Genomic DNA, 12,120 nt, shown 5'->3' on the forward strand with positions numbered 1-12,120 from the left:
CTCTGATGATAATGCCCAGAAACTACACACAGATAGGGAATGGGGGAGACAGTGATGTCAGAGAGGGGCAAGAGGTGCCTCACTATTAGAACATAGAACATAGAATAGTACAGCACAGTACAGGCCCTTCAGCCCACAATGTTGTGCCGACCCTCAAACCCTGCCTCCCATAAAACCCTCCACCTTAAATTCCTCCATACACCTGTCTAGTAGTCTCTTAAACTTCACTAGTGTGTCTGCCTCCACCACTGACTCAGGCAGTGCATTCCACACACCAACCACTCTCTGAGTGAAAAACCTTCCTCTAATATCCCCCTTGAACTTCACACCCCTTCCTTTAAAGCCATGTCCTCTTGTATTGAGCAGTGGTGCCCTGGGGAAGAGGCGCTGGCTGTCCACTCTATCTATTTCTCTATATCTTGTACACCTCTATCGTGTCTCCTCTCATCCTCCTTCTCTCCAAAGAGTAAAGCCCTAGCACCCTTAATCTCTGATCATAATCTATACTCTCTAAACCAGGCAGCATCCTAGTAAATCTCCTCTGTACCCTTTCCAATGCTTCCACATCCTTCCTATAGTGAGGAGACCAGAACTGGACACAGTACTCCAAGAGTGGCCAAACTAGAGTTTTACAGAGCTGCATCATTACATCGTGTCTCTGAAACTCTGTCCCTCGACTTATGAAAGCTAACACCCCATAAGCTTTCTTAACTACCCTATCTACCTGTGAGGCAACTTTCAGGGATCTGTGGACATGTACCCCAGATCCCTCTGCTCCTCCACATTACCGTATCCTGCCATTTACTTTGTACTCTACCTTGGAGTTTGTCCTTCCTACTCATCGCCAGACCCGGCCGAATCAACCACACGTGGAACCCTGCCCTCTCTGTCTAGGCTGCTTTCCCCACCCCCCCCCCCCCACCCCTCTCGCTGACCTCCCTACGTTGTTGGGGTGGCCTGTAACTCCTTTTCGCTGTTGCAATAGTCACTGCCTCTGTTGAGGTCGGTGGGTACATGGAACGAGTGGCCAGAGAAGGTGATAGAGGCAGTACAGTTACAACGTTTAAATGTTTGCGTGGATACATCGTACCTCTGCTGACGGCTGCTCCACCACTGAGATAGAGACCTCTGCCATTTCCTTCCCTCTCTCGGGCAGACTCCCTTTCCATGTCAAACCCGTGTTGAATGCAATACCCTGGGTTCTATTTCCATCCTGTTCTCCCACAACCAGCTCTCCTTTTTCCTGAGCTCGCTCAAAACTGCACCATATCACTGGCAATCTTTCACTGAAATTCCCACCCGGATCAATCGGCACGCTACCCAGATGGATCACGGCTTGCTCTAGCAGGCGCTCTATTTAAGCCAGCACAGAACTACAGAAAGTTGTGAATCCACCTCCCGTCCCCAAACTCCCGCTGCCTCGGTCAAGCGGCCAGCCTAATCACAGATCTCACCCGCCCCGGGCATTCTCACTTCTCCCCGCTCCTGTCTAGCAGAATACACAGAAGCCTGGGAATTGTACCACCAGGATCAAGGACAGCTTATCTCCCATTCTTAAAAGACCCTTGAACGAATCTCTTGTACAATAAAGAAGTCCAGATCTCTCAATCTATTTCGAGACCCTTGCGTCTTAATTGATAACTAGCAGTGCACTTTCTCTGTAACTGTAAAACTATATTCTGCATTCTTTTCTTTTGTTCTACCTCGATGTAATTATGATCTGTCTATCTGTATGTCTCGCAAACAAAGGCTGCATCCCAGTGCATGTGACAATAATGAACCAATTAGCAATTCTCAGCTTCCACTTTTCTCCACTGCACTCGGTTTGCAAAGCGTCTGCCGCCTCGGCAGTAAACCCACTTTCTATCCCTACGACTTATTTTTACTATGGCCCCTACACCCCATTCCAGATCAGTAACGCATTCCCACGACATTCTCGGCTTCCTTCTTATTGCATATTTTTCTCGATGTTGCAATAATGCGTGAACGCATTAAAGATATGACAGCCCTAGTAATGCCAGCTCTGTTCTGGGACCAATCTGCTTGCTCCATCCTTTAGCGGTGCATTCTCGGTGGAAACACGATCAAAACGCGCACTGCCCCGTGTGTCGGGTGCACTGTATGTTTAAATGCTGCGGGGAGCATTCTGCGGACGGCTGCTGGTGTTGGAGTGGGGGGTCAGTAGGGGAACAGGTGGAGCCAGGGACGGTTACTGCTCCCCAGAAGGACCAGATCTGCGAGAGGGAGGGAGAAGGCGGGGGCCGCTCTGCGATCGACTGACGGTGGCGGTGGCCAATAAGCGACGGAGAGGAGAAGGGAGTCGGGGCCTTTGACCAATGAGCGGTGGTTCTGGGGGCGGGGGCGGGAGCGGGCGGGTGGCGCCCGGAGCGCTGAGTGTGGGTGTCAGTACGGCGGGCTAGCGGGACGAGAAAGGCCGGACAGCGGTGGTGATGGCGTCTAAATGTCCCAAGTGCGACAAGACCGTCTACTTTGGTGAGAGAGCCGCGCGTGTTCCCTCCGGGAGGTGGCAGATTCCTCATCCCTCTCTGGGGCGCTCCTTTCCTACCTATCCCGCTACACAAAACTGATAGTGGTCGAATAATCGGAATAGGGCTAGGCATTGGACGAAGTTGCAGAGGGCAAGGAGTGGGATTTATTGCGCAGTGGAGGTTAGAGAGCTAGTATGCTAACGAGGGGCCGAGTGGCCCCTTCCAGCAGAGTTAGCCGGCGTGCTGTCCTGATGTGCAGCCGTCGCTGCTGCTCCTTCCCGGGGCTGGGTCGTGTTTGCAGCCCGTTACTGAACGCCGGAGGGGGTGGGGGCAACGGCCATTCACCTTGTGGGTGCGGGTCGGTACTTCCCCGGGACATTAATTAACCTGTCAACATTTCGGTTCGCAGTCCGCAGCAGCCCGTCCTTCTCCATTTCTGCCTTAGTTGTTGCGTCCAGTGGGAAGAACAGCAATATAATTCCTTTCAATACATTACACAACTGGAGATTGCCCATTTTTTTACCGGATTTGCCGACGCGCTGATGAAATTTGGGTGCTCAAGTAGGCGGTTTATCGAGAGAGAATTATTTGGAATCATTCAGTGTGTACTGTACCGGGTCACAGCTCCTCTGCCCTTTGCTCATAGCCGGTGCATTGTTCCCCTCATAATAAAACTGGGCTATAACCTGGAACTATTCTCTGACTGGCCATGTATTTTTAAAATAATGAATTTTATTTCCCTTGGTAAAGAAGGAATTTCTGATCTTTTTTGAGATAGCAGGTCACACCCTGACTGTTTTCCTCTCCACCCACGGGAATCAGTGGGTTTAATCTATTGAAAAATTATTTAACGTGCTGAATTAAGGGCTGCACCCTGGCTTGCTACTTAGTCCTAAAATGCCTGGATGATGGCTTGTGTGCACTGGGGATTTTTTAAAAAATCAATTTTCCGTATTTGGGAAAGGGTTTTGGGCAAAAATCTAGAATGTTATGGGCAAAGGAATGCAATAGGAGGTGGTAGTCAGCGAGTTTTGATCTGGGAGGTACTGCCTGAAAGGGTGATGGAAATATTCAATGTTAATTTCTAAAAGCCTTAATAAACAACGAAGGGATCCATGTTGGGGAAAGGAAATCAAACGTGAAACACTCAAGCTAACCAACTGACACCTGGTATCATAAAGCTGTGTTGGGAATGAAGGAATGCCAGTCTTTTGATGAGGGAAAGATATAAAATTATGAGGCATAGACAGGGTAGATGGTTGGAGTCTTGTTGCCAGGGTGGAAATATCAAGTACTGAAGGACGTGGGTTTAAAGTAAGAGGAGGAGAAGAGATTTGAGGCATTTATTTTTTACGGAGAATGGATCGTGTTCGGAAAGTGCTGCCAGAGTGGTATTAAGCACAGATACAAAGTGGTGTTTGAGGCATTTGGAGAGAGACAAACAGGGAATGGTGGGGTATGGACCACCTGCATTGGCATCATGTTTGTCACAGATATGCTGTGGTGAGGGGTCTGTTTCTCTGGCCTGGGTGATGCAAGAGGAAATTTTGCACACTTCTTGTCATTTTTACCTGCTCCATCTGCACTGGTGGTTTGGTGATCTGGACGTGGCTTCAGAAGTAGTATTGTTTCATCTCTCCGTCGATATTGTTGCCTAAAGGCACTTCTTGCTGTGATTGTTTATTTATTTCCCCTGCACTGCGCTCGTATGTGAGTATGGATGTGTTAGTTGGGCGTTGAAAGTGCACTTTCTGTAACTCTGCCCTTTCTGCATTGCACTGTAGAGCTCATTGTTCCTACGTGCCCTGGTACCAACTTCCCTGCTAGTTTATTTAAAAACCATTCCCTCATCTGTTCCAGGATGGGTCCAATTTGGCTGCTTGTTTTTTTCATACCCTGTAAACCCACCAGAGGCAGGGGAGTGAGCATCAGCAAGTTGGTAGTTCTTGTTAGCTTGGCAAGTGGGCAAATTTTGGAGAGTAGAAGTGCCAACTTGGCACTTTTATCTTAATGAGAGGTGAGTTGGTTCTCAGTAATGGTGCTCTTTCGAGTAAGAATGGTTGAGCCACTGTTGAAGGACTGCAGCGAGCAGTTAGAGAGAAGCTGAAGGTTGGAGTGCCTGGAGGAAGGAACGAGTTAACTGGGATGTGTAAGTGCTTTCAGAAGGAGCAGTGTGTCAGCTTGCATGTGCAGATGTTTTGTCAGTGGAACTCATTGTTTTAATGCTGAATGCTTTTGTGATGGAGCAGTTTGGGATGTGACCTGTGGGGAGTATTGCAGCCTTGAGTGGAAGAGCTATTCCCCACCGCAGGGTCTTTACGCCCTCCTTCAAGCTTGTAAGCTGATGATCTGGGCAGATTGATATTGGGCATCATGGAGTTCAGTATTGATCACCTTACAACAGGAAAGATTAGCAGATTGAAAAGCATTCAGAAAAGACTACCAAGAATATTGCTAGGACTCTGAGAGAAGATATAGGGCTCTTTTTGGAGTGTAGGAGAATGAAGAGTGATCCTGTAGAGCAGGGGCTCCCAACCCTTGTTATGCCATAAGCCCCTGTTATAGAGGTCTAAAAAAATCATGAGAGGCATCAATATGGTAAATGCATTGTCTTTTTCCCAGGGTTGGGGAATTAAGAACTAAAAGACATGGGTTTAAAGTGAAAGGAGAAAATATAATGGGAATTTCAGGGTTATATTTTATTTTATAGAGGGTTATACTAGCATGGATTATGCTGCTAGAGGAAGTGGTTGAGGCAGGCACAGTACATTTAAAGCACACTTGGACTGGTACATGGGTAGGAAATGTTTAGAATAATATGGACCAAACACAATCAAATGAGCCTAGTTTGGATGAGAATTTTGGTGGGCTGTGTGACCAAAATGGTGGCAGGTAGGCAAAATGGGCCTGAACTTTGGACAGTTCCTGTGGTGCTGGGAGACTGGGCCACAGCTGCTGTTTGCAATGTTGCTCATGTACAATGTTTTTCACGAGTGGATCTCCCTGGTAAAGTAGAGCTCTTGTCACTGACGTGGAAGGTTTCAAATTCACTGATCACACTTTATCAGGGTAACTGATAGTGAGCTGTGGAGATGTCAGACCTCAATTTCAGCGCCCCTGTGGTTTTTTTTTATCATGGGGGGGTATGGGTTGCTTGTCCCTGTTGTCAGCTTCATGAGATTAACCAGTTTTACAGTCCGTTCACTTGTGGTCTGAAAGGCTTCGATAATTTGTGAAGGAGAGGGTGGTGTAGTCAGTTTGGAGGTGGATCCCAGAAAAGTATTATTACTTTCAAATGTGAGAATATTGGATAGAGTGGGCAGTGGGAAGGGGAGGTAACTGTAATACTCCGGGATAGAGTGGGAAGGGGAGGTAACTGTAATACTCTGGGATAGAGTGGGAAGGAGAGGTTACTGTAATACTCCGGGATAGAGTGGGAAGGGGAGGTAACTGTAATACTCTGGGATAGAGTGGGAAGGGGAGGTAACTGTAATACTCTGGGATAGAGTGGGAAGGGGAGGTAACTGTAATACTCTGGGATAGAGTGGGAAAGGGAGTTGCTGTAATACTCTGGGATAGAGTGGGCAGTGGGAAGGGGAATTGCTGTAATACTCTGGGATAGAGTGGGATGGGGAGGTAACTGTAATACTCTGGGATAGAGTGGGAAAGGGAGGTAACTGTAATACTCTGGGATAGAGTGGGAAGGGGAGGTAACTGTAATACTCTGGGATAGAGTGGGAAGGGGAGGTAACTGTAATACTCAGGGATAGAGTGGGAAGGGGAGGTAACTGTAATACTCTGGGATAGAGTGGGAAGGGGAGGTAACTGTAATACTCTGGGCTAGAGTGGGAAGGGGAGGTAACTAATACTCTGGGATAGAGTGGGAAGGGGAGGTAACTGTAATACTCTGGGATAGAGTGGGAAGGGGAGGTAACTGTAATACTCTGGGATAGAGTGGGAAGAGGAGGTAACTGTAATACTCTGGGATAGAGTGGGAAGAGGAGGTAACTGTAATACTGGGATAGAGTGGGAAGGGGAGGTAACTGTAATACTCTGGGATAGAGTGGGAAGGGGAGGTAACTGTAATACTCTGGGATAGAGTGGGAAGGGGAGGTAACTGTAATACTCTGGGATAGAGTGGGAAGGGGAGGTAACTGTAATACTCTGGGATAGAGTGGGAAGGGGAGGTAACTAATACTCTGGGATAGAGTGGGAAGGGGAGGTAACTGTAATACTCTGGGATAGAGTGGGAAGGGGAGTTGCTGTAATACTCTGGGATAGAGTGGGAAGGGGAGGTAACTGTAATACTCTGGGCTAGAGTGGGAAGGGGAGGTAACTGTAATACTCTGGGATAGAGTGGGAAGGGGAGGTAACTGTAATACTCTGGGATAGAGTGGGAATGGGAGGTAACTGTAATACTCTGGGATAGAGTGGGAAGAGGAGGTAACTGTAATACTCTGGGATAGAGTGGGAAGAGGAGGTAACTGTAATACTCTGGGATAGAGTGGGAAGGGGAGGTAACTAATACTCTGGGATAGAGTGGGAAGGGGAGGTAACTGTAATACTCTGGGATAGAGTGGGAGGGGGAGGTAACTAATACTCTGGGCTAGAGTGGGAAGGGGAGGTAACTGTAATACTCTGGGATAGAGTGGGAAGGGGAGGTAACTGTAATACTCTAGGATAGAGTGGGAAGGGGAGGTAACTGTAATACTCTGGGCTAGAGTGGGAAGGGGAGGTAACTGTAATACTCTGGGATAGAGTGGGAAGGGGAGGTAACTGTAATACTCTGGGATAGAGTCGGAAGGGGAGGTAACTGTAATACTCTGGGATAGAGTGGGAAGGGGAGGTAACTGTAATACTCTGGGATAGAGTGGGAAGGGGAGTTGCTGTAATACTCTGGGATAGAGTGGGCAGTGGGAAGGGGAGTTGATGTAATACTCTGGGATAGAGTGGGAAGGGGAGGTAACTGTAATACTCTGGGATAGAGTGGGAAGGGGAGTTGCTGTAATACTCTGGGATAGAGTGGGCAGTGGGAAGGGGAGGTAAATGATTGCAGGTTTCTCTCCATGGAGAATAGTCTGAGCTTTCAATATAAGGTGATAACTGGAGAATTATTACTCGAGTTTTGCTTGCACTTGTCAGTTAACTGGAACTGTGCCCGCTATTGAAGCACGGCTGCAGGCATTTTCTCCAGAGCAGTGGAATTCTACGATCCTTAACATGCAACTGGCAAAGAAAAACAGCTGCTTTCTTCAAAATGAACATCTCTGTTGCAGAACTGGAGGGGTTAACCCAGTGCCTCAGCTTAGGTGTGGCGGAGTTTTAAGATGAAGTTGGCTGGCTAGTCGTTGGCCTGTAACAGCAGTTTTGTTTCAGCAGTAGATCTCCCACAGCATCTGTGAGGCTGCCTCTCAATGTTGGACACATCACTGATGTAGGTCTGGAATCCCATGCACTCTGAAGCATGTCTTTGTTAATGAACACTCACAAGAGGGAACTTTCTAAATATTTTGATCTGTTTTCTGGTGGCATGGGAAGAAGGCTGTTTGGCCCAGTGAGTCTCAGAGTAATCCTGTCCCCTCCACAGCTCATTTCCCTGTAATATTTATTTAGCAATACAGCGCGAGTAGGCCCTTGTAGCCACGCTACCCCAGCAACCCTGATTAACCGTAACCTAATCACAGGACAATTTACAACAGCCAATTAAGCTCCCCAGTACATCTTTGGACTGTGGGAGGACCCAGAGAAAATCCTGGCATCCATGGGGAGGACGTGCAGACTCGTTGCATCTCTTGCGTATTCCCATTTGCAGTTCTGCTGCAGTTTTAGCCTTGCAGCCAGCATGACTGTTGTCGCGGTTCCCCCTGCAGGAGAGCCAGAAGATTCACATTCTTCTGTATGGATTTGAGCCCAAGGCTCCTGTACATGACCACCAGGGTACTGCACGGCCTTTTGAGCCTCAAACTACGACCCTGCCTGGTGGATAATGAACTGTTGTGGGAGGAGTAAGCAGCTCTCCTCAGTGCGTCAGTATTGATTTATCCCCGGCCAGTACAACTTGTCTACCTTGCTGCTGCCTGTGGGAGTTGGTTTGTTTTGGAATAGGCCCTTCCAACACGTAGAGCTGTGTAGCCCAGCAGCTCCCAGTTTGATCCTTGCATAATCACTGGACAACTTACAATGACCAGTTAACCTCCTAACTGCACACAGTCATGGATGAAACTCACACAGTCATGGGGACAACATACAAACTCCTTGCAGGCAGCAGTGGGAATTGAACCTGGGTTGCTGGTACTGTAAAGCATTGTGCTGACCACTGTGCTACCATGGCACCCACATTTGCACTAGATGAGTTGCCCTTTCCTACATTAAAGCAAGGGTTGTATTTTAACATAAAGTATTTTCGACAAGACATCTGGAAATCCAGTGAGATGCATTGTAAAAGCAAGCCTTTCTTTCTCATTGGATCTGTAGAAAGTTTGAGATGTTGAAGGTCAGTTGAATGTGGATTTTACTAAAGTATTTATGGGAATACCAGGTTATAGTGCACAATAAAAATCTGTACTTCTCAAATTAAAATGGAAAATATTCAGCAGGTCAGGCAGCATCTGTGGATGGAGGGTTAGAGGAGCAGTTAGCTTCAGGTGTAGCTATTGGGATTAGGGCTAATTCCTCTTCAGAGTGTCCATGTTAAGGAGGCACGAGGTACTGAGTGCCACCCTCAGCAAACAAGAAACAACCTACCCCAACAATTTCAAATCATTGTTGGGGACTTTAATCAGGCTTGCTTGAAGAAATCTCTGCCCAGCTTATTACCTGCAGTACTGGGGGTCCCAACACATTCGACAACTGCTGTCCTATGATTAAGAGTGCCTACAGTTCCATGCTCAGACTGCTGTTTGGGAAATCTGATCACTTGGCTGTCCTTCTACCTGAATGCAGACAGATGCTGAGGGGCAAGGCCCCAGAGATGAGGACAACAAAGTGGTGGTAGCAGGAGGCAGAGGAGCAGTTATGAGATTGCTTCGAGTCGGTGGACTGACTGTGTTCAAGGACTCATCAGAGGATATGAATGAATACACCATGGTTGTCACAGACTTCTTAATAACAGTCGTGGACAAGTGTGTCCCCACAAAATCAGTGGCAATCAGGCCTGGCAACCACAGAGAGGTCCAGGTACGATCTCACGTGAGAAGTGACAATTCCGAATCGAACTTGAGTCATTGAAGAATGGTCGACAGCTGCGGCAGGACTTGAATGCTATTAACTCTTACAAAGGGAAACCAGGCAACATCGGTGACAATAAGGCTTTGTTCCCAGACAAGTTCAATGCCTTTGTTCAATGAACCTATAGGAAGCATCCAACCCGGATGAGATACCTGGTCAAGTCTAAAGACCCGTGTTGATTAACTGCTCACTGACAACTTTAACCTCTAGCTTTGACAGTCCATGTACCCACCTGTTGTTCGCAGGCTTCAATTATACCGGTACCTGAGAAGAATGTGGTGACTTACCTTAATGACTATTGTCCAGTAGCACTTGCAGCCACTGTGATGAAGTGCTTTGAGAGGTTGGCAATGAAACCTATCAACTCCTGCCTGAAAAGCAACTTGGATCCACTTCAATTTGCCTACTGGCACAATAGATGCCATTTTATTGGCTCTTCAGGAAGCCCTTTATCAACTACAGCTTGGCGTTGTGGTGAACTACATATACCTGTCTGGACCCGCCACCCCCCTCCCCCCCCCCCGGCTGACTGCTCCTGCGGTTCCTCCCACGGACCCCGGTATAAAGGCGATTGGAGGCACATCCCCGGCCTCAGTCTCCAGGATGTAGTGTGGTGGTCATTTGCTGCTTGTTCTTTCTTCCAGCCAATAAAAGCCTATATCTCGCTTCACATATCCGAGAGTTATTGATGGTGCATCAGGTGTTCAATACTATAATCCCCTCAAAACTAGTCCTCGATCTCTTCGCTTTCAGACCCCAGTCAGTTCAGATTGACAACATCTCCTCCACAATCTCCGCCAGCACAGGTGCACCACAAGGCTGTCTGATTAGCCCCCTGCTCTGTTCGCATTACACTTACGACAGTGGCTAAGACATAGCCACTGCTCTATTCGCGTTACACTTACGACAGTGGCTAAGACATAGCCACTGCTCTATTGGTGTTACACTTACGACAGTGGCTAAGACATAGCCACTGCTCTGTTCACGTTACACGTACGATAGTGGCTAAGACATAGCCACTGCTCTGTTCACGTTACACGTACGACAGTGGCTAAGACATAGCCACTGCTCTGTTCGCGTTACACGTACGACAGTGGCTAAGACATAGCCACTGCACTGTTCGCGTTACACGTACGACAGTGGCTAAGACATAGCCACTGCTCTGTTCACGTTACACGTACGACAGTGGCTAAGACATAGCCACTGCTCTGTTCACGTTACACGTACGACAGTGGCTAAGACATAGCCACTGCTCTGTTCACGTTACACGGACGACAGTGGCTAAGACATAGCCACTGCTCTGTTCACGTTACACGTATGACAGTGGCTAAGACATAGCCACTGCTCTGTTCACGTTACACGGACGACAGTGGCTAAGACATAGCCACTGCTCTATTGGCGTTACACGTACGACAGTGGCTAAGACATAGCCACTGCTCTGTTCACGTTACACGTATGACAGTGGCTAAGACATAGCCACTGCTCTGTTCACGTTACACGTACGACAGTGGCTAAGACATAGCCACTGCTCTGTTCACGTTACACGTACGACAGTGGCTAAGACATAGCCACTGCTCTGTTCACGTTACACGTACGACAGTGGCTAAGACATAGCCACTGCTCTATTGGCGTTACACGTACGACAGTGGCTAAGACATAGCCACTGCTCTGTTCACGTTACACGTACGACAGTGGCTAAGACATAGCCACTGCTCTGTTCACGTTACACGTACGACAGTGGCTAAGACATAGCCACTGCTCTATTGGCGTTACACGTACGACAGTGGCTAAGACATAGCCACTGCTCTGTTCACGTTACACGTACGACAGTGGCTAAGACATAGCCGCTGCTCTATTGGCGTTACACATACAACAGTGGCTAAGACATAGCCACTGCACTGTTCGCGTTACACGTACGACAGTGGCTAAGACATAGCCACTGCTCTGTTCACGTTACACGTACGACAGTGGCTAAGACATAACCACTGCTCTGTTCACGTTACACGTACGACAGTGGCTAAGACATAGCCACTGCTCTGTTCACATTACACTTACGACAGTGGCTAAGACATGGCCACTGCTCTATTGGTGTTACACTTACGACAGTGGCTAAGACATAGCCACTGCTCTGTTCACGTTACACGTACGACAGTGGCTAAGACATAGCCACTGCTCTGTTCACGTTACACGTACGACAGTGGCTAAGACATAGCCACTGCTCTATTGGCGTTACACGTACGACAGTGGCTAAGACATAGCCACTGCTCTGTTCACGTTACACGTACGACAGTGGCTAAGACATAGCCACTGCTCTGTTCGCGTTACACGTACGACAGTGGCTAAGACATAGCCACTGCACTGTTCGCGTTACACGTACGACAGTGGCTAAGACATAGCCACTGCT

The 12,120-nt window shown here is 48.1% G+C and overlaps 1 protein-coding gene and 1 long non-coding RNA gene across 3 annotated transcripts in view; one reads left to right on the forward strand and one right to left on the reverse strand.

Annotated features, from left to right (window-relative positions):
• LOC132382354 (uncharacterized) overlaps positions 1-12,120 on the reverse strand; it is a 113,780-nt gene that overhangs the window by 96,063 nt on the left and 5,597 nt on the right. The gene's annotated exons all lie outside the window — the stretch shown is intronic.
• The window catches only part of LOC132382342 (cysteine-rich protein 2-like), a 123,284-nt gene continuing 113,519 nt past the window's right edge, over positions 2,356-12,120 (forward strand). Inside the window, exon 1 of the mRNA XM_059952472.1 lies at positions 2,356-2,493. Coding sequence (XP_059808455.1) covers positions 2,451-2,493 — 43 coding nt within the window. The 5' untranslated portion in view covers positions 2,356-2,450. The remainder of the gene's footprint in view (positions 2,494-12,120) is intronic.

This window comes from Hypanus sabinus, chromosome 2, assembly GCF_030144855.1.
Source record: "Hypanus sabinus isolate sHypSab1 chromosome 2, sHypSab1.hap1, whole genome shotgun sequence".
NCBI classification, from domain to species: Eukaryota; Metazoa; Chordata; class Chondrichthyes; order Myliobatiformes; family Dasyatidae; genus Hypanus; species Hypanus sabinus.